This window comes from Zootermopsis nevadensis, unplaced genomic scaffold, assembly GCF_977971745.1.
Source record: "Zootermopsis nevadensis isolate Lab colony 2312 unplaced genomic scaffold, Znev_1.0 Znev_ptg000017l, whole genome shotgun sequence".
Classification (NCBI taxonomy): domain Eukaryota; kingdom Metazoa; phylum Arthropoda; class Insecta; order Blattodea; family Termopsidae; genus Zootermopsis; species Zootermopsis nevadensis.
Genome location: NW_028259149.1, coordinates 13,934,817 through 13,960,052, shown reverse-complemented (window position 1 = coordinate 13,960,052; position 25,236 = coordinate 13,934,817). Strand labels below are relative to the sequence as shown.

Genomic DNA, 25,236 nt, shown 5'->3' with positions numbered 1-25,236 from the left:
ATGGAGTGAATGGAATATTTACAGCACCCTGATTGAAGGCCGCCTGCCTGCCTGCCTTTTTCCTGCCTAAAGCTTCAACAGGTATATTTCAAGCGACCAAGGCGAAGAAGGATAGAATTCCTTGCTGCTGCTCCTACATAAACATAAGGAATGTATCAAGAACGTGCAGGAATGTGTGTGACTGTGAACTTGTCTGCCGGTCAAGAGATTGACTAGGCGAAGGAAGACCTGGACCACTGATGTCCCAGTGGTAAATTATCATTCAATAGTTTTCGCTGCCACGGAGTTTCGCCCTGTTAACACTTTAAAGGCAAGTAAGTTTCTGTCTTCATTTCGAGGTTACGTGGTCCTTCATTACTGGAACACGGCCTGCACCAGCCAGGCGTTGTCCGGCTAGCTGAGGATTACGCTCACCGCAAGCGTCCTGTGTTTCAGAAAACTTAATTTTTTTTCAAAGTGTCATACACGTTTAGCATGACTCATCCAGCTTCATAGACAATCAGTAGGCCTACTGGGATAAATCTGTGCAACGTGTATCGTATAGGAATGAAAGGCTTTTTACCCCTCAGCCACTATATAGAGTATCCGACGGCGATCAATTTTTCCAAGTCTTGTTCCTGAGGTATTTTCTAGTCAGAAATGTCACATGAACATGAGTTCGATTCTGAACGGTTACAGAGGTATTGGAAAAAATTAGACATCTGAACGACACAAAGTACGATTACAGTGTACTTCCACTGTGACGGGACATCCCACATTTCAGTCAAAGCGCGACGGAGCACCAGAATTTTTAATTTATTGACCAGAATATTGTTCGTAGTGGTACACAGAATTGGCCACTGAGGTCACCGGACCTCACTACCCCGAATTTTTCACGCAATGACTCACGTGGAAAACTTGGTGTATGAACGCAAAATAAACATAAGGGAGGAACTTTTTCATCCAGTTTTCGATATGACAAGACGCAGGAATGACCCTGAGGGTCTACGTGAGATTCAAGTCACCTTGAATATCAAGTATTCATAGCACTATAACCATTGTGAATCGAGCCTGTGTTCATACGACATTTCGGACTGCGAATGACCTCAGAAATACGATTATGAGGTATTGACGTAAAGTTACGGGACACGCTTATAAGTTTGCGCGGAGTGGTGCTTAGACCTGGGCGAATTTCCATTTAACTTATTTTATTATTGACAGTCGTGTATTTAATATCACCACTGCATGGACTGCATTTTTGCCAGATTATGTATTTCTATCCAGTTTACTAGACTTCGGACACGAAGCGCTCGCGAGTCTTAACGGGTTACCATTATATTCCGTAAAAAGGTGTATATTAGATAGTTAACCTGTATAATTATGCTGAAATTTTAGTGGTTCGGTGAATGCGTGGTTCATTTTTGGTTTCCCTGATGTTTCTTTTTAAAACATTTTATAGTAGAAGGTAAATTGCAAAAAGTCTACAATATGGAAAGAAACTGGTTAAAACAAAAGAACGCTATCATTGAATAAAACAAAGGATTACGCTCATCTGCGTGTCGGTCAATGAAGGAATGCTTTGTCACTTAATACCAGAAGAAATTAACAAACATTTAGGTATCATTCCCACTACCAACTGCAACTTTGTGTCTGTGAACGAAGAGATCGTTTTCTTGTCGTGGTAGCCGATCTGTTCATCCTGGCGCTTAAGACGCTGGCTTTTCACAGCGGAGACACGGATTCATTCGCAGACGATTTCATGTGAGATTCTGGGTGGACGATGTGGTGATGGTGCAGAATTTTCTCCGCGTTCTTCGCTATTCCCCTGCTAAGCATTATTCTACCCTTGCTCAGTACACGTGACGACCCACACGAAGTGTATGATAGCCCTGGCGAAGTACCACTTTATATTATCCTCGGGGTTTCGGTGGGGACGTAATTTTGTTCATTAGGCTTGTATAAGTAATATGGTAGTTTGTTTGAACATTGTTTATACAGTGATATATTAGACGGAAGCCATTATGTTTCATTGACGACATATCAAATATCGGATATCCAGGGCTGTTGATGGGAACTTCACACATGTGTACCTAGTGAAGACAAGCATTATCGGAAATGGGGTTTCCTGTGAGCCGATAATGGTTTCATTCAGAATATCTCACAGAACTATTTTGTTGCACAAAACGAAATGAATACATATGTTGTGGTGGTTGGATCTGAAGTCCAACTGGAGATCCCCCAAAATGCTTCTACACGGGATCAGCGGATGCGTGTCATAGAATGAGGTCTCGCTCACGCGAAAGTTTTGGACGTCGGGAGTCCGGCTCCTGAATCCGCTTACTTTCCTCCTCATCCGTCAGGTAAATGATGCCGTTGGCAGATAAAATCCCTTCAAGAACTTGCACAAAGCCGCTAGCACGGTGTAACACCACACCGATCCTTAATACCGACATTATAAACATAATTGAGTAAGCGATCGAAGTTCAATGTAGGATAGTCCATGTAGGATTTGAGGTTTTCACAGCGGTGAGTCCGAAGATGGCTGTAAGGGCCCTGAAGATGGAGGCATTGAAGGCCTATGAAGCTTCTGTAAACTTGTACCAGACTACACGGCGCGACAACCCAGAGGACAGGGATCTTATGATAATCCAGCTTGAATCCTTTCCTACCTGTGTTACTACCAAAAACACCAAACATATATTATCACTTATTCCTTCTGCAACATAACTGTTCCCAAAATAAATAGTACCTGTAGTCTGCTTTCTTCAAAACTGGCTGCACAGAATCTCAGGGCAGAAGAATGTGTAAGTTCATTCAAAAAGGTCGTACCTGTTCACGCTAATTTTGGAGGGAGATTAACGGGCTCTTGTGAATACGGCAATGAACCTTTGGGTTCCATAATAGGTTGGAAATTTCGTGACTAGCTGAGCACATTACTAGTTTCTCAAGGCTCTGCTCCTGAGTTACGAGTATTTAGATTTACTTAGTCATGGGTCCGACTAGTTCACTGGTAAGAGCTAGTTCACCCAAGTTGGTTCCAATAGATAAGTCATTCACAGAGTCGTTCCGTATTTCCCCACGTCCAACTACAGGACTTCATTTGTACTCTGATGTCACTTTAAGTTATTATTGTTGAGATTGGCTAACATTCTATGAGAGATGCTTCGAATCCCCTCTCCGTCCTTACCAACGACCTGGTGGTGTCTTGCGGAGCGGACATGCGAATGAATTACAACAATACTTAACCTAGATTCTTCGTCTGCAGAAGTTAACCGGAAGGGTGCAGTTTCGACAGACCAGCAACATGACGACCCTTAGGGGGAAAAACCCTTTCAAGCGTTTTTTTTAAAAAAATAACCGTTTCGAGTCAACAGGAAATGTGTTCGATATGCGTGCGTGCTATAGAGGCTGTCAGTCAACTGCCTCGGACGAGAATTTAACAACTGATGCCGCCCCACAAGAAATGTGGCGTAAGGACTTCCTTCTTCGTACAATAATCACCAAAAATAAAGATATTTGTGTCAGATGTGCATTCAGACTGAGCTTGAGTTCTGTGTAGCTGGATACAGCAAGATTTATCATATTCGATAGCTGGAGGGGAGATGGTGAAAGAGTGTCGGGGTGTGGATTTTTTCTCACGCCCTAAGCGGAGCCTCCATCCAAAAGTTTGGGGCCAACATCTTTCAACTGTTTTCAAGGCTACGACAACACTAAAAAGCGTCTCGCTCTTTGTCTCTGTCGGAGAGCTGTGTTGACGGAGATGATATGGTGATCACAGCAGCCTGGCGGGCGTATCATTGTCATGCACAGAGTTCCCTAGATGGCGGGAGCGCACGGCGCCTCCTGGAATTCAGTGGGAGCTGTGTAAAAAGGCAAATTGATTTCGTTCTGGCTTACATACCAGAGAATGCGAATTGTCAAATGAAAAGAAATTACGAAAGGAAAAGAAATTGGAGATGAAAGGAACAAAGGAAAACTGCAAGGAAGAGAAAGGTAATCTGAGGTAGAAAAAACTAAAAAGAGAAAGTGCGAAGAAAGAAAAATAAATAATGGTGAATATGATGAATAAATAAGGGAAGAGACTAAATTCAAACCAAGACAAAAATAAAGGAGGAAGAAAATATTTGGAAGAAAGAAAATGAAGGAAGGAAATGTAAGGAAGACAATGAAATAAATGAAGGTAATAAAGAAAGGAACAGGAAGATCGAATTGAAAATAAAACTATAAGAAAAGAGTGAGTCAAAGAATCATGAATTATGTAGGTTGCTCTACACACATAATTTTAGGTTGACGAAATCATGAATGATAAGTTTTACGCGGAAATTCTCATGTGAAGGGACCAAGACCCAGGGATGACATTAAAATTCATATTACAGAAACAGAATAACGTGGGACTACTTTAACCCGTTCGGAAAACGGTCCAACTTTTCTGAACCGTGCGTTGAATATCTAGATTCCCTACAAACAGGGAATTTATTGACCAGCCAACAAGTGAAAACCATACGAACTGGGGAAATAACTGTTATGTCATACCCCGACATTTGTTTGGGGAGACTGAGGAAAACTGCAGAACCTCAGTACAGATAGACGGTATTCCGGCTGAGATTCAAACTGGATGCTCCCCGAGTCCGGAGCACAGTTTTACAGCGCTTCGATGCGAAATATTATTTAATCTTGTAGGGAAATTACGTTATTACCCACGAAAAGAGGTGAATACATTCACTTTGGCGGCATTTTGACGTGTTATTTGACTGCAAGTTGAGTGTGCTGTGCTCTTGGGAAAACGCGAATCTATTAATGTTAATGTCTCTTTTCATTTTATGTAGGCCCACGTTTTGAAATGCAATTTAGCCAAAACGTAAGAAGACCTGAAGTCTTTCTTTGTCCTGCTTCTTACAGTACATTGATTCCAGCCAATCTCTGGCCAACGGGAACTTCCCCTTACACGCAACCCACAAAACCCTACGGACTAGGCTTCGATGCCAACATTGTGTAGGAACTTGATTTTGACGTGGTTTATTTTGAGGTTTGGAAAGGCTTTTACAAATTGTGTCATATTTTATATATCATTAAAATATTTTATTCGAAACCGTTCTCATTATAATTAACCTACAGGAGATAGAACGGATGCGAGTTGATATTTATTGATAAATCGATACTGTATCCATTTAGGTAGGAAGTTGATTCAACTTATCGTTATATCCCACAGTTTGTTGGAAGCATACAATTACCCTCATTTATTTAAAGTGCTGAAAAAATGGAAGTCTCTCCGTTACAAAACAGTTTGGAGAGGAAATTGGGCATTTGGCAAGCAAAACAATTCGATATCGTTGTAAACCTCTACACGATATCGGTACGGAATTCAAAATCATTTGGCATCTCAGAACATACGCAATGCGGAGGTTCCGTGCGGGAATCGGTGGCTCGGAAGCGCTGTTTGAAAACAGTGTCAATTCACTGAACACGACGAAATTTCAGGTGTCACTAATCGGGAAAGTGTTTTTTGCCTGACGGTATTGTCAGTGCTAACACAAAGGAGTTCTTACGAAAACGTAACGCAGGAATTCACGAGTCCTCGAAAGTTCGTGTTGTGTTCTAAAGCAACTGCTGGAACTAGAACGTGATTTAAATGTATAACAAGCCGGATACAGAAGTACAAGTTCAACCATGCTGAATACTTTGACTTCTTCGTCCTTACTCGTTCTTCTGTTTTTCCTCTCCTCCTCTTGTCTTGCCTCTCGACATTCTTTTTCAGCTCTCGTAATTTTTCCTTATTCTTCCCCTCCTCTTCTATTATCCGTTTTTCTCCTTCACATTATTGTATTCTCTTCTTTATAGTCCCTTCTTCACCATCTGCTGCTTTTAGTCCTTCTCCTTTCCCGTATCCTTTCTTTACTGTTCCCTCCTATTCTTCATGAATTAATTTTGTAGGAGAAATTGTTATGCTTGTACACTAATGTTATCATTGAATTCGGTACATTTCGGAAATTTTGTGTGCCTAATTACATTTTGGAGATTTCTGTCTTCTGGGTTGTTGCGCTGTGTAGTCTGGTCGATGTTTACCAACGTTTCAGAGGTCATACTGCCTCCATCATCAGGGCGATGAGTATGAAGATTTCTGTCTTCTGGGTTGTTGCGCTGTGTAGTCTGGTCGATGTTTACCAACGTTTCGGAGGTCATACTGCTTCCATCATCAGGGCGATGAGTATGAAGATTTCTGTCTTCTGGGTTGTTGCGCTGTGTAGTCTGGTCGATGTTAACCAACGTTTCAGAGGTCATACTGCCTCCATCATCAGAGTATGAAGATTTCTGTCTTCTGGGTTGTTGCGCCGTGTAGTCTGGTAGATGTTTACCAACGTTTCGGAGGTCATACTGCCTCCGTCATCAGGGCGATGAAGATTTCTGTCTTCTGGGTTGTTGCGCTGTGTAGTCTGGTCGATGTTTACCAACGTTTCGGAGGTCATACTGCCTCCGTCATCAGAGTATGAAGATTTCTGTCTTCTGGGTTGTTGCGCCGTGTAGTCTGGTAGATGTTTACCAACGTTTCGGAGGTCATACTGCCTCCGTCATCAGAGTATGAAGATTTCTGTCTTCTGGGTTGTTGCGCCGTGTAGTCTGGTAGATGTTTACCAACGTTTCGGAGGTCATACTGCCTCCGTCATCAGAGTATGAAGATTTCTGTCTTCTGGGTTGTTGCGCCGTGTAGTCTGGTAGATGTTTACCAACGTTTCGGAGGTCATACTGCCTCCGTCATCAGAGTATGAAGATTTCTGTCTTCTGGGTTGTTGCGCCGTGTAGTCTGGTAGATGTTTACCAACGTTTCGGAGGTCATACTGCCTCCGTCATCGCGCAACAACCCAGAAGACAGAAATCTTCATCCTCACCGCTGTGGAAACCTCAAATCTTACATAATTACATTTTGTTTAAACGAAACCCGTAGTCCAGTCCGTAAAAGTAAACAGTTGACTGATGCATTTTACATTCATAATGATGTGTAAAGAGGAGATTTTACATCACCATTTGTTTTCAACTTTGCTTTGGAATACACCCAACAGGAAAGTCCAAGAAAACAGACAGTGGCTGGAATTGGTTCGAAGACGTCAGCCTCTGGTCTTTACTGATAATGTTAATTTATTAGGCTAAAACTAAAATTAGATAAAGTAAAAACACAGAAGCTGTGTTAGATGTTGGAGAGGAAGTTTGTCTAGTAGTAAAATCAGAGAAAACTTACGTATGCTCGTGTCTCATTACCATACATCAGGAAGAAGGTTAATAAATTTTCCGAAGAAATTGCAAAGTCCAAATATTTGGGAATAATGGTAAAAAATCAAACTGTTTGCTTGAATAATTTAAGAAATGCTTGCGACCATCAGAATATTTTTTGATACCATATGTTACCTAAAAACGCATAGATTAAGACTAATTTTACCTTTTATTTTGTATAAATGTAAAATTTAATCTCTCGCCTTTAAGTAAGAACGCAGATAAAGAGGACTTTGAAGACTCAGGTTTGGTACCGGTGGCAGGCTGTTGTGGTCATGGCAATGAACCTTCAGGTTCTACAACATGCGGGGAATTCGTTGACTAGCTGAGCTACTATCAGCTTCTCAAAACGGACCCGCCATCCCTGTGTCTAGACCGACTCCGAGTCCCATCCTTTGTAGACTGCAGGGAACGCGAGTATTCTTTCCGTGGGAATATAACGACCGGAGCGTGAAGCTGACGGCTTACATTGACCTAGTTCGAGAGCTACGTCCCAGTGCTTAATCGAGAGCAACAACGTTAAGACATGCGAGAGTTAACGCGTTCTTAGCCTCGGCTCTAGATGGCGAGCTTTTTGAGGATGTGAGAAAATGTGTTATTGTACGGGCTTCCTTTGCAATAAACATTACCTCTTTATCCGACTGTCTCGGTTACAGTAACATTTGTCTGTGTGGTGTTGAATAAATCTAGATCGAAGAACTGCAGCAGTGTCTAGCAGTTTTAAATCCGAATCGCATGTATTGACATCTGAAATACGATCATACAGCCTGCCTGTCCCCTCTACTCCTCGTCCCTTAAAAACCCAGAAGGTACACGTCTGCAAGGGCAGAAATTTTAGAATTTCACACGACCCGACTCGAGGAGCATTTGGCCCGAGACCTAAGGTTATCTTCAAGTGCGTTACTCGTACCCAACCTAAGCCCGACTTCCCTTTATTGCAGCCCGAATGAAACCCGATCAATTTACAATCTGCCCCGACTATCGTATCATTAATACATACGTTTAATGCGCCAGCAATCCTTGAATGAGGTTATTTTGACGTTTGAGGAAAGGTAAAAGTTATCGAATGCCACGTTTGTAAGCTGTTATCTGGCACTATTTCTGATACTTTTGTCCCGTTGTTTGCAACGGGCCGTTCGTCTGGTACAATTTGAATTCTTTCGCAGTTTTGCAGTAATAACTTTGATAACTCACACACTCACTCTGTAGTACAGGAAATTCTTTGTTAAGTCGATTGTATATTCTGTCAAAGAATAATTACTTTGATAACAGTACATGAAATTTCCAGAAATGCTTCTAACAGCGGAAAAAGCGAACTAAATTTCTTCATTTCCAATCAAATCAAGTGTGAGGTCAGAGCTGAGGCCCGAAACGTCGGTCGTAGGGTATATGATACAGTGCTGCGTGGTCGGGACTATCGTACGGGGACGATTTGGCTATGAATGAGTATAGAACATGGTGTAATGACGACTATACGAGCAACACTAGCAGTTTTACTTGTCCACTACGAATCTCGCTCGACACGGGACCGAACCGAGTCTCCGCCCAGCGATGACCGTCTAGGCAACTGACAATGGCATCATTTCCATTCTTTAATAAGTCGTAAATGTGTATATGGCTGCAGAACGAGTAAGCAGACATGGACATAGGCTAAAACTTGTTTGAACGACGTACAGTAAGAGCTCTTGGCAGACCGCGGGTCATACTAGAGCACGAAACTTATTACTGGAAACAGAATTATGGAACCAATTTTAATGAGGAAGTAGATATTTTAACTTTAAATTATTCGCTACCTGGACTTTTTCCCATCGTCTTTTAAAAATGACGATGAAAACAAAAGTAATCCACCATCATCGGAACCCTTTAGAATTGAATGAAGTGTCTGCATTTTGAAAGAGCAATTAGCAAGAGGTCAGAACACAAGTTCATGAGGATCAGTTAGCATCAGCAGTTGATCTCCAATTTGATCGGGCGAGATTCGTGCTTGTAGGTGTGTGTGTGTGTGTGTGTGTGTGGGGGGGGGGGGGGGATTGCACCCGTGTAAAAAGTAATCTGTTATGGAGGCATGCCACTTTGCCTGTGGGAATACAGCCGACGGTGGCGTTAGGTAGGAGATTGAGTGGGGTTCTTGTGATGCCAAGTGGAAAACCACTACCGGGAATCGAAACACAACTGTCCAGCGCAGGTCAGTTTGATGAGGAAACAAGACAGCAAATGATGGGGATCCGTCCGTCATAAAAAGGCGGTTCCCGTTGTAGAGGCGCTGAAGACCACACGACCTAACGGAGTGTTTATAGAATACGTTTTTGAGATTTGAGGTTTCGTGGCGATGAATATCTACCATATATTGAACACGGATGTAATGCCTTTTACCTACGAGACTGTCTGCTGCAAGCCAGGAAACCCAACACAAAAGTACGTCTTGTCAGAGTGAACTGTAACTTGACTGAAGAATGTACAGTCTTTATTTTTCTGATATGGTTACAAGAAAAGTGGAGATTTGAACCAACAACTTCTCAAATACAACTCTAGAGCGTTGCCATCAAATCAGACTGTTCGATTTTTGGTTCTATTCATGACCATTGGCCAGTAAGTTATCCTGTATTAACGTTTCTCATATATTTCATTACCGTCAGGTGAATTTTGGGACACACATATCCAGGTTGGCAGATAACTTCATGCCAACCCAGCGATTCATTTGTCAGAATCTTTCTGCCATATATCACATACAGCGTCGTAAAATAAACGAAATAAGTCCAAACAAGCATGAAACAGTTGATAATCAGACACGATGGGAAAGACAAGTTCACGGCGTGTCCTGAAATGCCGTCTGAGAGTAGTCCTGGATTCCAAGGGCAGGCACAGACGTCTGAGGCCAAGAGCATCAGTGGCCTATGTGGATCAGTTCACTGGATTCACACAAGTAATAGGATTTTGGCTAGTACAGAAAGGCCCCCCCCCCACCAGTGGCGTATCGTCTATATGTGCTGGTACTGCAATTAACCGAGACCCACACTACAGAGTGCCACACATCGACGACGATATTCTCTTCTCTCGCAATATGCAAACGTTTTATCAGTTTTGTTTTCGTAGAAGCTGACGTGATGCATTGTCTTGTTGGGCAAAATATCCATTACGACTGTTGCAACCGTCGGTTTAAAGGAGATATCTCTGTTAAGACCCGGAAGCACATTCAAGTTACTGAAACTGGTGAAAAATGCACTAATTGTTAAGCCAACACTGCTGACAGTGCGTGCTATAAATAACATCAAAATAAGATGGCTGTCTTCAGGGTTTTAGCGCCGTGTAGTCTGGTAGAACTTTCAAAGGTCCTTGCTACTTCCATCATCAGGGCGGCGACGTTGATTAACTTCTACCAGACTACACGGTGCTACATCCCAGATGACATCCATCTTCGTACTCTCCACCGTGAGAACCTCAAATCCTACTTAATATCAAAATACAATTTAGTTCTTTAATACGTCTTCTTTTTTCAAATCACCACTTGTGACAATTCCACTTTACTATTTGATATCGCTTCCATTACGTTCATATGCAACAATGTTACTGAGAATACTAGTTCGTATTCTGTACCTTGGTTTATCTAATTTTAAAGTATTCTATTGAATTGACTGTAACGTTTGTACGAAGTAATTGCCGTGGCGAAATTTAATATGAAGTGTTTTAGAAAAAGGAACTAAATTATTATTATTATTATTTTTTATTTAGTGTTCTGTCTGACGACAGGTCCATATGAACAGGATCCTTCCATCCTTTTCTCGGACTGGGACCTGTTCATATACGTTCTTGGCAGATGATCCAGAAGTGGTTTGCCATTGCCTTCTTCTGTGTGTGAATGGAGTAATTGTTGGGATGCCACGGAGGAAAACTCCGTGTTGCCTAGACCACGGCCTTGCCCAGCACAAGTTATAAATTCGGGCACCGCCGAATAAAGGCAAGGAAACAAAGGAAGATTCTAAAAGTTTTGTGAATGACAGACGCACTTTCAAGCAAACGAATGTCAAAACAACTTCTTTAATATACCGTGTATCAGGAATATGTATCGTACGTGGTGCAGGGGCGAGGAAGGAAACTGCTATCAAGATACAACACTGACTCCCGTACTGTTTCTGAATTACGACGTTTGATGGCAGCCTCTGCAGTGAAGAATAAACTCTCGGTTCCACAAAATGGGAGGTTTCGTGATCGGTTGAATGATAATCAGATGGGCTGGTGGTGATTTTGTACAAAATGAAAGTGGAATAAGAAGTACACACAAAGGAAATAAACCGCTTAAGAGACGTAGGTTTATATGGAAATACAAAATTGTACGTGTAACCAGCGGTGGGTTTTTGTGCAAATGGCGTCGAAGATGGCCTCTAATCGTGTTTACGGCTGAATTTGGTTTATGGGCTTAAGAAATCTAAATCTAGGACATAACGATAGGCTGATGAAGTAGCTGGGATGCGGGAGAATGCATATGGAAATTTGGTGGGGATACAGTCTGGACCTCCTGGCAAGGACTAGACAGACCCCCACACAACTATTACCTGAAGGCAGCCAGCCAGTGTTCCTCAACCCCTTCTGTTACTAACACTCCACCTGACGGGAGATGGGCCATGAAGAAAACTTTACAGAAGTAAACAGACCGGAAATGGTTAAATGTTCTAACGGTAGCGACAAATGTCTTACTTTCTGCATTTCTAATGAGAAGATTTTTTTGTTTATTCGGAAATCTGCTTAACATTAGGAGTAATGCTTGAGAGATAAAGAGTCTTTGGGTTTTTATATATTTAGTTTATGGTGCGGTACAAAGTGTGGCAGTTCTACTTTTTTTAAATATTCCGTCTCTTAGCTACAGATCCGTGGGGGATTTAATTCCTAGTTTTGATACTTTCATAAACTGAAATATTGTCACAGTAATTCTATTTATCTTCGGCAAGTGACTGGGTTGGAACTCGCGTGCATTACAATTGGTACAATTCACCATTAAAAACGTTGCCAACAACAGCCCCCATTAACTATAGCGGAAATGTATTTGTTTTACGACCGTTATTAATACAATATCCTGTAATCACCGAACACGCAAAGTCAAATTTCCTCAGAAATCTAATTTTAATGTACCGTGTATTTAATATAAAACACCACACAAGAGAAATTTAAATCTAAATGTAGGGTGAAAACAAGTGAAGGCCACTGATCAATCGTTGCGAGAGAAACACTCTATAGAGCAAGAATTTATCGATTCGTTTATATTGTGGTTTGTTTAACCACTTTCGTTAGTAGGGGGTCTCGTAATGAGGGCTTGTGACGGTCGCCTTTGCCTGAAGACGCAGCTAGCCTGTGTTTAGTTTTACTGGCTAGTTTCATTTAACAGGCTCCAGAGTAGGACTCGTTTGCTTTTACTCGAAGAAAGGCGAACAGTCGGCAAATGCCGAGTGACAAGATTTCATCGGCGAGTATGAATATTACTTTCTAAGATGTCGCTCTGAGTAATCTTCACAATTAATTTTATCTAACGGGTCCCATACGCTTTCATACTGTCTGAAGACGGGAACAGAGACAATATGAGTCCAGTTAAACTTTATTTAAAGGCCCCAACAGAATAGGTAGCCTACGGACAGAGGCGGACAGCCCCGAAACGTCCTACCACACCAGACCATTGTAATGCAGCAAACCTATGTGTCACTTTTGTTCTAATGATCGCTCCAGGCCAAACATGCTGGCGGTCTGCTTGTGTTATGATTTTTCTTGACTGGAACTATATTGCATTCTCTTCTGCTGCGATGGAGGCCCTAGTAGGGTGTTCCCAGCATGATGATGACTTTGAACTACCTACTCTACCGCCTTAATTCAGTAACGCCTCCAGCTGGGAAATATTAAGAGGAGCATGGTCAGCGTATCTATGAGCTAATCAAAGGAAAATAGCGTTACCATACAACACAACTGTCATGTTTTGGTATTTAATATCAAGTCCACCGTATACTTTGTAACCCTGCTTAAATCAGTATTGTGGGAAAAGTACAGATTAGTCCTTCCTTAGAAGTTGGGAATCTCGAAGTTTGTTAAAAACACCTTGTCATGTTCACAACAGCCTGCTACTAGAAACTCGTGAGTCAGTTTAATCCAGTCCACACCTCATAACCGATTTCTCCAAGATCCTCAAATCTATGTCTAGGTATTCCAAGTGAGCTGTTTCCTTCAGTATCACCGACTGGATTATTTGTGTGCATTTCATATTTCCCGTATATGCTACATTACCCACCCAGCTCAGCATACATCATATGACTGTCCTAAGCAGCAAAATATTAAGATTAAAATGGAGATTCTGAAGAAACTTCTAAGCAACAAATATATAGAAATATGCACAATATCAAGACCACAAGAAATTGTGGAAGAACAGGATCATATGCTGATGAGATAACAAAACACATGAACAAAATCTCACTGCTATGAACTGGTAACACAAAGTATGAAACTGGATTTGAATTCGAAATGCATGGCATGCCTTTGAAAACACTGAACACATTGCATTGTTTCTGTTGCAGATTATTCATTCTCCATGTATACGCCAAGTATAATCGCTGCTGCGAGTATAGCTGCAGCTCTTGATGGCTTGGAATGGACTGTGAAGAGCGGGTGTTCACTCAACCAGCTGCTGGACAGACTGCATATGATCACAGCCATAGAGAGGGTAAGTTGAGGAACTTTGATAGAGTCCACTGAGAAGAATACAGTAGAGTCCATGTTACCTGACCTTCGACTTGTTTGACAATCCATTTTGTCCAGCTTAGAAGCAAATACCCATGACTAATTTCTTACAGAAGGTAAACTCTTTCATTTACAAATTTACATTATGTGAAATACTATTCTTTTTTGAGATTTTTCTTATTTTCTATTAGCCTTCCATATTATCTGACGTTTCTGCTTAATGAAAGGGTTATCATCTACACTTCACAGGAAATAGATCGTGTATTTATGATCACTGCAAGTCAGAAATTGATAACGAAAATGTATATTGGCTGCTACCAAATATTACACGTCTTCAACATTGTCTTGTGGAAAAGTGGTCATGTACAATACTAAAATGGAGGTGGAAGGATAATAATGAGATGGCGGAACTACTTTAGTTTCAAGATTTCTGTCTTCTGTGTTGTTGCACCATGTAGTATAGTAGATGTTTACCAGCGCAATAGCCCAGAAGACAGAAATCTTCATTCTCACCGCTGTGAAAACCTCAAATCATACATACTTTAGTTTCATTCAGCTCATTGATAAGTCTCTATAGTCTTCTTCTCTTGCACTACAGCCCTTGGTGGGCTCTGGCTTCCTGTCTTGAGCTACCTTCTTCCAGTTGCACACTTTCATCCTTCTCATATCTTCCTCTATCGCATCAATCCACCCTCCCCTTGGTCTTCCTTTAGGTCTTGTTCCCCACAATTTCTGGTTTAATACCAAATGTGGCAGTCTATCCTCTCCCATTCTGACCACATGTTCCGCCCATCTTAACCGTTGCGATTTAATATATCTCCTAACTCCGCGTTATATCTACTTCTATACGATCCATCATTATTCTTTAGGGGACCAAAGATTTTCCATAAAATTTTCCTTTTGAAGCACATTAACTTGCTTAAGTCTCTCTAGTATGGGAAGAAAATATGTGGGGTACTAAAACCATTGGTACCAGATATTTCCAAATTGGATCTCATGCTCAGTTCTAAGATTGTTTGCAGTTTCTTGTATAATTCATTGTGTAGTTTAGTTACTAAAATATGCCTTCATCTAAGCCATAATTTTGTGTTGTAAAGATTTTATACACACAAGTAGATATGTATTAAAACAGTTTATGTACTTGTAACAGGTGCCCTTCTCTGGGCACACATGGTTAGAGAGGAAGTAAAAAAAAGTGTGGAGTGGAGGGGAAGATTACTTTAAACATCTAACCCACAATGCATTGAACGTGGCCATGAGGCAACTGGATGAAAATGAGACATTGTTATTATTGTGAGCTGGGATAGCACAGTAAATACAGAGACTGGATGACTTGGGTTCAGTTCCCAGGAGGGGGAAGACAAAGGCTTTATGTCATTGTAAGATTTGAGGTTTTCACAGCGGTGAGTATGAAGATCTCTGTCTTTTGGGTTTTTGCGCTGTGTAGTATGGTAGATGTTTACCAGCGATCGCCCTGATGACGGAGGTAGTATGACCTCTGAAACGTTGGTAAACATCGACCAGACTACATAGCGCAACAACCCAGAGACAGAAATCTTCATACTCATTGCCCTGATGATGGAGGCAGTATGACCTCTGAAACGTTGGTTAACATCGACCAGACTACACAGCGCAACAACCCAGAGACAGAAATCTTCATCTTCCATTCTGTTGCATCTTCATATGACTTCTGTATATAAATCTGATATGCATAGTCGGTGGACTGCTTGCTGACTTCATGAAACTCATTAATAAAACCAAAGTTATTTCTTTCACTACCAAAATGAATATGTTGGTTTTCTAATATGAACTCAGCAAATCCTGTTTAGAACTGTCCTCACTGACTTCTGGTCTTTTATTCAGAAACCTGTTGGTCTTTATGTTCCTACTCACAATCTGAGAATATTTCATTGTCAGTTCTTAAACATGTAACTTATGCTAGATGCACATCAACGGCAAATAGCATCTGCATGAATAGTAATATATTCTGGAAACAATGTTTCACTAAATCATATTTTAAATTGCCCTTCGGCTACTAGTGCTTGTCTGCACAATACATTATACTCTGATAACAGATTATTTTTAATTAATTTTTTGTTTCTATTTTAAATATTTTATTGTGTTTAATTTTTTAATTATACTTTATTTTGTACTGTAAGGGTTCTTTAATTTAATGTTGAAGTGCTTTGATAGTATTTGTTCATATGCATGAACAATTAAAAAACACTGTATACAGTCAAACAAATTAGGCGCAGTTCAGGACAGTTAAATTTAAATAAAGCTAAACTTATTTACCTTTGCATGTTAGAGATTTTGTCAAATTTGATGTACCATTTGTGACTTTATTGTTTTAGGAGTACCTACAAGGATGTCTGCACCTACTGGAAGATATGGTAACAGGTACCATGAACAGTCTAGAAGCTGGCTGCAATGGAGGTTCTTCGGGAAACGGGGGAAGCACTATAAATAGTAGCACGGGGATTAATTCTAGATCAAATTTGGATCACTCATCACCACTGTCTGGAGGAACAGAGAAGATTATGGAGCATGGGAAAGCTGGAACACCAACAGATGTGCGGGATGTTCATTTCTGATGAAGACTTTGTGACAAATTCTGGTCATGAAGATATCTGCAGAAGAGCATCACATCAAGACAGCACAAGATGGAAGCCACTGGTCCTTTCATTCTATTTCTACCTACAAAAGTACTGTTGACAGTGAAATAGCGTTCAAGTGTTACAAGGAGAACTACGAATGTATGTGTGTATGTGTGTATCTATGTATGTGTGTGTTTATGTATTTAACAGGATTTTCCAAAGATACCAACATTCAATGCGTTACAGTCCTTTTTTTCTACAAAGGTGCGGGTATGTAGTTGTGACCGCGGAGGGTTGCAATGGGGAGTTCCATCTACGTGTAGAAAGGAAGCAAAAAAGTTATCCTTATTTCACCTTTGGCTATTCTCGTTTGAGTTTACAAACGAGTAGGGTGCTAGTAGATTGTACTATTGCATACCAGTACATGAAAACCCTGACAGAAGGAGCATTATACAAATAAAACATGTTCAAATAAATTTAATATCAAGAACAAGAGTAAATATTAAGGTACAAAGGCAACGCAGCTTCCTTACTGCATAAATGGCAAGATTACAATATGACTGAAGGAGGTTCTCTGTATTTGGAAGTATGATTATGACAAATGAAGTGTTGTTTAGGACCTAGTGTGATACTGTGACTCAATTCCACGAAGCTAACTGTAACTACACTTCGAGAACATGGAATAATGAGAGCCTCACTTCGCAAGGGGAAGGCAATTAAATACGCTTCTTTAAAAATATACTAATATCAATTATTTAGTTATATGAAAAATAATAAAAATGCTTTAGTCACTGAGTCATTTTTGTACATACGATCTGATTATGGTTACTATTAATCGTAAGTGTAAAAAGTTATAAATATACAAACTTTATAATTTTTATATGGGTTCCTAAGTAGTATAACAGACACCATTTCAAACTGTATTGCTCTGTCTATGTATGTGATTCTGTCAAATGCTTGAATGCTGGTTTTAACCCCTTTAATGCCAAGTTTAGTTTTTATAAGTTAGCGCTCCAAGCTGTGTCTTTGCAGCATGGTACAACATATTGACCCAATGTTTAGGAATATGATCAATATTTTTGCTTAAAATTTCTTAAAAATTCATGGAATACAACACTGTAGGCTGTGTGACATAATACTGTTTTATACAGTAAATAAATTTGTGAAACTTATAAGTTACAAATGCAGAGAAACGGTGTCAGAAGATGACAAATTTTCATTCAGGAAAGATGAACAATTTTTCAAATACTGACCGGCAAAAATTTGCATTGTGGCCTGTGTTTGTTCATTAGGCCAGACTGTGGCTGTGAAATGGTTTAAGTGGCACTGGTAATAGCAATAATAATACAACTCTACAATTACCGAATCTTTAGGGCTTCATGGTTTACCTTGTCCACATAATATAATTAACACTGTTTTGATATCAGGTGACTTGCATAGTAGCAAAGTAATGTCTTTTTTCTGTAATAGCAAAGGGTTAAACACTATTCCAAGTATTCAAGACAGACCAACTTACATTTAGACAGAAGTGAGGGACAAAATAAATCATGAATTATATAATTGCCTGGGCTTGTTTTTTCACACACATACAAGCCAAATTTTTTCAATTTTACTACAGTGATGCATTTTACTTAAAGACTGTTAAAGAAGGTTTATTCCCTTCTTACTGAAAACAAAATATGCACTGATGTCAATGAAATGTTACTATTTATCTTAGTCTTCCACTTATATTGTTCATTAATAATAGTTATTGCAAAATGTAGTTAACTGTACTTAACACTGGGCTATTGTTTTATCAAATAATTTAGCCATTTAGTCATTACACTACTCATAAAATTACTTACGAAATAAATTATGTAAAATAATATGTTAATTTGGGAGAATTATAGAAGGTATAATTGTGTTTTATATATATATATATATATATATAAAATGAAAGAAAATGTACCAAAATTGATTGTTTATGTGTATGATATAGATTGATGTTTAAATGTGTGAATGATGATTGTAAGACCAAAAGGTACACATTCCAAAATTTGTCACAACACTTTTATATGTGATTGTTTCCAATTAGCAAAAGAGAAAACAGCGAACTTTTACTGAAGCCGACTAATGTGTCTGGATCAATGAAAATATCATAAATGAATGGATAATGCAATATATCATTTAGATTATACTAGCAGTGATGCCTTTGGTCCTGTGCACATCTAATTGTTTAGATTTCTTGACGAATATAATTGTCACTTTTACAATAATGTAACAATGTCTAATTTTACCAGCAAGTTTGTCTTACAGTACCACATTCGCTTGTGTAGTATAACCTATGTTTGTCAGTATGGTGATCAGGTACTGTAGAAGACTAAGCTAAACTGTTATTTTTAGAAATCCAAATAAGAATGTAATTTAAAAATTATTTCAGAAAACAAAATTACTAATGTATTCCTAAGGGAAATTACATTTCACAAATGCCCAGAAGCTGGGAGCATCAGTAGAGAGCAAATGTGGAACAACCAGCATGCAAGGCCAAGGTCGTAACTTGTAATAATACCAGTTCTTGTGTATGTGGGGTCAGATATATGAATACAAAGGAAACAAGCCTCTTATATTCTGTACAGATTTCTAATTTATTACATTGAAGAGCAATTTATGATCATCTTACTGCTACAGATTACAGAAACCATCAAGACTGGAACACATCTGAGCCCAGGGTAATGGGCGGAAAGCGTCCAGAAAAGAAACATTTTGCACTGTTGTGTCATCTGTTCCACATATATTAATTGCATGCGGCTGAAAACTTGACTTTTGAGTACTGGCAAGATCAGATCACGGCAAGCTGGCAGAATGTACTTCACCCTATCAGTTTACTGGTCATCAAATGATTTAAATGACTGTTGGATATTTTTAAATTGGCTTTACGATGGACAGTGACTCTTGAATATTACAGCAATTTGATCAAAACTGTATTAAACACAGTATATCTTTATAAAAGTTAAAATGTCATGAATTTGAATGACATGTTTGGCTGAGAATGTGTCGAGAAGACAGGCTGTACTGAATGGCTCTTAAATATCGCATATGGGGAAAATTTAAATAAGGAAAGCTGAATGTACCTTAACATGTGTGATTGGGGAAAGGTGTGAAGAATCTTGTGATTTATGACTCAATTTGACTCAGATGTAATATGAAATAAGTTTTTAAAAATGTTATGAAATATGTTACATATATTGAATTTGTTTTCTATGTAATTGCTAAGAGTACTATGCAGAACACATGTATCTGCACACGATGAACAAATGCTGCCAATTTCTCAGTGATGCCTATTCTTTTCAACAACAACTTACATCAGTTATGATGTCACAACAAACAATGCATGTTCCAATACCCCCACAACAGAACTCAGTGTAACATTTTCAGATATACCTCAATGCTCTGATAATCCATCATATCAATGATGGATACAAGTCTTTCCTACAGATTTTGTACATTACTTTACATATATTATATACAGATATAAAAATTGCATGGTAGTATGAAAAAATTATACTTTACTGCAATTTCATTGAAGAGATATGTAGTTATAAAAAGAGAATAAAGAATGAATTTTTTAAAGTTGCATCCCTTTCTTTAGTCGCTAGATTCCACGCCATATTTATAAAATGCCAGTGCTACTAATGTAAGCATGCAAGTTAATTTTGAAGTTCTGGTTCAAAATATTATTAACAGGGGTGGAGCCTTTACGTTAACCACGATAGATGTGTTATCTATAGATTTTAAAAGTGTTTGCCAGGCTGACACAGTTGACGTGATTTTTCCACCCCTGATGATTAATAATTCTGGTAATAACCTAAAGCTTCAATACCATTATTATCAAAGCTCTGGGTGTTTCATATTCCCATCCTGTTCCCCTAAAGCCTGTATCATTATTTAATGCCCTGTCCTTGAAGTGCCATACTTCCCAAGAGGCTTTCCCCAGTATATTTAGTATTACATTTGTGTCAATGATCCAAGCTACACGTTCAACTCATCTTGTTCGACATATTCCAACACAAAGGCAATCGTATCACATCCATTATAAAAAAGATGCCTGTTTTAAAATAATGGTAAGTGGGTGTCTTGTGAAAAAAATCTGTTCAAAAGTTGTTCAATATACATAATTACATGTACTGACTGAATATATTCTACAGACCCCAAAATGGTGGGTCTCACTCGATTTTCTCATATATGAAGTATTGTTAAGTAGGGATGACACCAAACTAAGAATAGTTGTCACTGTCTTATGTGTGAAAAAGGTAAAAATAAAGTCTCTAAATATATCTGAAGAATTATTAATTCCAGAATGTTAACACATGAAACAAAATGTATTAGGTGGAAGCAGGTAACAAATATTTGAATTGGGAACTCACACTTCCATTTCCATTAACACTTTGGTCTTATTTATTTCTACTTATTACAATACTTCAACTGTATAAATGGTAAAAACAGATGCGGTCTCCATAATGTTGGAAGACTTATGTTTTCACTTGATGTGCCTGATCAGATGATTTTGTTTTTTTAAAAAATGAACAGTAATAAATCAGTTCCATGGTTCAGTGGTACTCCATACACGATCATAACAGAGCCGATCAGATAAAATGCATCGTTAGCCAGCTGTTTGAGGCTAACACTCGAGCGAGCGTGCTGTGTTTCAGTGTATAAGTACCATTGAACCAGGAAAGTAAGACAAAGACATAATTTTTCGATATTCAAAGTGCTAACTGGACAGCACGGTTAACATGAACGCTCCGCCCCTGGCTCTGCGACGTAGCTGTGCTTTATTTTGTGTTAAGGATGGAACTTGTCTCCTTTTTCTTGCCTCAACGTGTAAACCGATAGAATGGAACTGGGTGAGAAACCTGACATTTGCCCGCAGGGTGAACGTGGCATTGGTCTCACTCGGCCTTCCTTTTAATCAGGCGAGGACTACGCTTTTGAAGTGGTCAAGAGACGGGGCGGTAAAGTTGAAAGCGGGATCACATGGCCTTGAATTGTATACTAGCTCCACTGGCACAGTCTTTGGATTTCCACATTGCCTGCAGGCAATTGAATACGGTCCATGTGTTAACACTCGGCAATTAATTCTTTGAATTTAATACTGGGGTTCAGTTTTACCTCTTATCAAACACACACACATCAGCGCAACTCTTTGGGTACTTATTAGCGGGTGTACAATAAGACTATTGTGAAAATAAAGGAAGTCATCCTGGATGCTCTGTGTAGTGTCACAACTCAAACTTCGGGATTATACCACATTTACATTCCGTCTCAGGCAGCCTGGGAAATATGATTGTGTTTTCCAAATTCAGTGGTTTGAGGCGCTTTAGAAGGTGATCTCCGATTACTATGCAATGTACTGTATGTTGTATTTGACTGTACTGGGATACTGTAATGGTGAGTTCATACCGCAAGGTCGACTTTTACTTTTCTGCTTATTACAAACAAAATTAATGTTTAAAAAACAGTATATTCACAAGGTCCACAACAGAAACTCTTAAATGAACTTCACTTAAGGCCTTAACCGGAAGGTGTTCTCAGAAATAAAGCAATTCTTTAAGAACACAAATGTAATCTGATTAAAACTACTCGTTGTAATGTATCGATCTTGGGGAGGGCAATTTCATTCATCCCAGGCACTCAGACCAACTGCTGGTGCACCCTTGACCTTGTTAGGCCCCTTCAAATAGCCCTGACCGCACTACTAGAGCCAAAACTGACGTATTCCCCTATAATATTTTCTCTGAGAAAAGTAAGTAGTTTTGCCTCTTCGCCCTGTAATTACTGAAAAGATTCTTTCCGCCGGTAAGGACATAAGCGTACACCATCGGTTCTCTGCCTCATGGACCTGCTGGCCTCTGGCATTTAATGACTATTTAAATTTGCTGGCAATTTATTAAAAACGCTACTAAGTATTGCAAGCAGGCTCACATAATTAACCCAACCAATAATTTTCATTAACATATTTGGTAATTGAAATGAGGCCATACCTGTCGGTGATTACAGAACTAAACAAATATAAATTACGTATTCTTCAACATACAGTAACAATGTTGTAAAACTTGCGTGGGTGCACAGAACACATCGGCAGACACCATGCGATCTGGGGACTGATAGAGGAAAACACTGGCGACAAGAACAAAGCGTGTTTGTGAAATCGGGTAGTAATTCATCCGTGTGACAATAATTACAAAATGTACTCGGTCCGCAAAAAATACATCGGAGGGCCGCATGCAGTCCGCGAGTTGAATACCTCCACACTTCTCATTCTACTGCTATTTGTGAAATATCTCGAAATTGCTTGACCATCTTCATAAATTCATTCCGTAGTTGTCCATTTTGAGTCATCCCGCATAATCAAATTTAGCGGCAGAAACTTCACGTGTTTTTATTTTTATAAATAACTCATATTTATGCACCACACATCCACATATACTGACCTATTAACAATCCTCTACAGACTTCATATTCACTAATCTGCGGATTTTTAAATTTAAACCAACACAGTTAAAATGCGGAAAGTATCATTTCATAACCTTCGAGCAATTTACTGCCCTGAGCAAGTTAGACATTAACTAACTAACTAGATGGCTTACCAAACCGAAGGCTCATCATCGAATTAACCAAAGCCTTTCAAAGGATTTATCCCAAGATAATTTTCCCGCCTGTCTGCTGATGACGAGATACTAACATGTACTTAGTTTTTATTGAATTTACTTCTAGCCCCACCTGTCTACTAGCATCTAGTAAAACTTCTGTGTTCCTCTTTAGCATGTTAGATTCTCAATTATGTTATTGATTATTGATAATTATGTTAATGATTATGTTTTAATGATACTTAGGAACTTCAATTCTTGATGGAGATAAATATTTTCCATGAAAGTCGTTAATTTAATTACATTAAATGCCCACGATAATATTTGCGGCCATCAAATTTACTTTCGTTGACTTCTTCGTTTGCCCCACTCCAATGCCATTTTGTACTAAATAACTCTGATGTGTTCTACTAGAACATCAAGAGTAATATTACTATAACATTAAAATGTTATTACAGAGCTGGAGAATGATTTACTACACATACATATGTCCGTACATCTTACCTTATATGTTGTGTACGATACCAATAGCTGTGCCATCTTGACGTATTGGTCATCTGAGGTTAATTTTCAACAGGCTCTTGCGAACACTATTGTCAAGCACATGTCAAAGCGTAGATAATACACAAACTCCAAACTCTTAAATTGTTCTTTCACTGTTTCACTTTTCCACACACTACATTTGTTAGCTGAAACTTTGTTGGGCATGTTCAGACCGTCACTACCTTTGTGTTTTAGCAATGGTGATACCGAAATGACGGTGCTTCTCAAATGACTGTCAAACTTTTACTAGATTTATAAGACATTTGCCTACGTCACTGAATGCACATGACGCATTTCTGAACATTGCCAAGTTAAGGGACCGACTGGGTTATTCATCAGGCTACGCTTTAGCTTAGATCAACATCGTGGTTCGAATTTCACTGCGGTGAATATCAACATGAAAGTTGGCTACCGACAAACATCATGTATCGTAAACTGTGACAACCAGGCTATCACTTTGGAAATCTATTTCTAGCGATTTTAATTGCGTAATATTTGTTGTACTCGTGTGCCATATTTTTTCTTGTGATAGTGCATCATGGAAGATAAGTAAGATGCCCGTACTTAATCGTCAAAAGTTTCCACAACCCCTTTTTCGGGAGTTGGCGAACACTTTTATACAAGCCATGCTTTGTCACCGATTATTACCAATTCATGATCAATTTTACGATAATAGAGGCTACACGTTATATTCCATATGTATAAAATATGTACACATACATACAATAGTACAATTTACAGTGGCATATGATTATAGTCTGATAATAATTTCTTAGCACCTTAATATAAATTCACCAACAGAGTAGAATGTGGGGGTCAAAGAACTGTGTACTGTTAGTGTCTTAACATGGAAAGAACACGTGGATATTGTGTACTCCAGAAAAAAATTTACATACTTGTTCAGTAATCATCTATCTACCATAATAAGTTTAAATTATAACACAAAAGTATTTAAGCTGCCATTAAAAGATGTTTTATATCACTTCTTCCACTGGTTAAATAAAATGACTTTAATCAAAAATGATTAAATATTGCAAATCTTATATTTTTTCAATTACTATGCTCTGTATAATATTTTTTTAAAATAAGACGTCTGTACAAAGCTGTAACAACCACGTATTTATATTTACATTTGTAATGTGTGTGTATACTGCTTGTTGTAGTCCTATGAAGACTCTGTCGAGTGTATGGAAATTAAAGTTTTAATGTGATATCTGCCACTGTTTGTTGTTTATCAGGCATGTCTTGCTTAATTTAATGTCCGCTTTTATAGGAGCGAACTCATACTTTGCAAAGACTCATATTTTTCTGTGAGTTTGCTTCAAGGTTATGTTTGGAATGCTTGGTATTTTAAGAAAATGTTCAAAAACAATGAAGTCCAATGGTATGTTCACAAAGCTGAGAGAAAATACTTTGAGTGCAGCAGAATATGTAAAATTCCAGAAGAGACATGATAATGCAAGTCTGTCAGGCTTCTGCATCTAGGGAACCCCCAACCACCAAATAATTTCCTGGTG

The 25,236-nt window shown here is 39.0% G+C and overlaps 2 protein-coding genes across 2 annotated transcripts in view; one reads left to right on the top strand and one right to left on the bottom strand.

The window, feature by feature from the left end:
* Window positions 1-20,159, top strand: part of LOC110829058 (G1/S-specific cyclin-D2) — a 42,213-nt gene extending 22,054 nt beyond the window's left edge. Inside the window, exons 4-5 of the mRNA XM_022062364.2 lie at window positions 13,791-13,936; window positions 16,308-20,159. Coding sequence (XP_021918056.1) covers window positions 13,791-13,936; window positions 16,308-16,547 — 386 coding nt within the window. The 3' untranslated portion in view covers window positions 16,548-20,159. The remainder of the gene's footprint in view (window positions 1-13,790; window positions 13,937-16,307) is intronic.
* Window positions 1-23,918, bottom strand: part of LOC110829056 (splicing factor YJU2) — a 159,502-nt gene extending 135,584 nt beyond the window's left edge. The window contains exon 1 of the mRNA XM_087350883.1: window positions 23,681-23,918. The gene's annotated coding sequence lies outside the window, so the exon portion shown is untranslated. The remainder of the gene's footprint in view (window positions 1-23,680) is intronic.
* Between the last annotated feature and the right edge of the window lie 1,318 nt (window positions 23,919-25,236).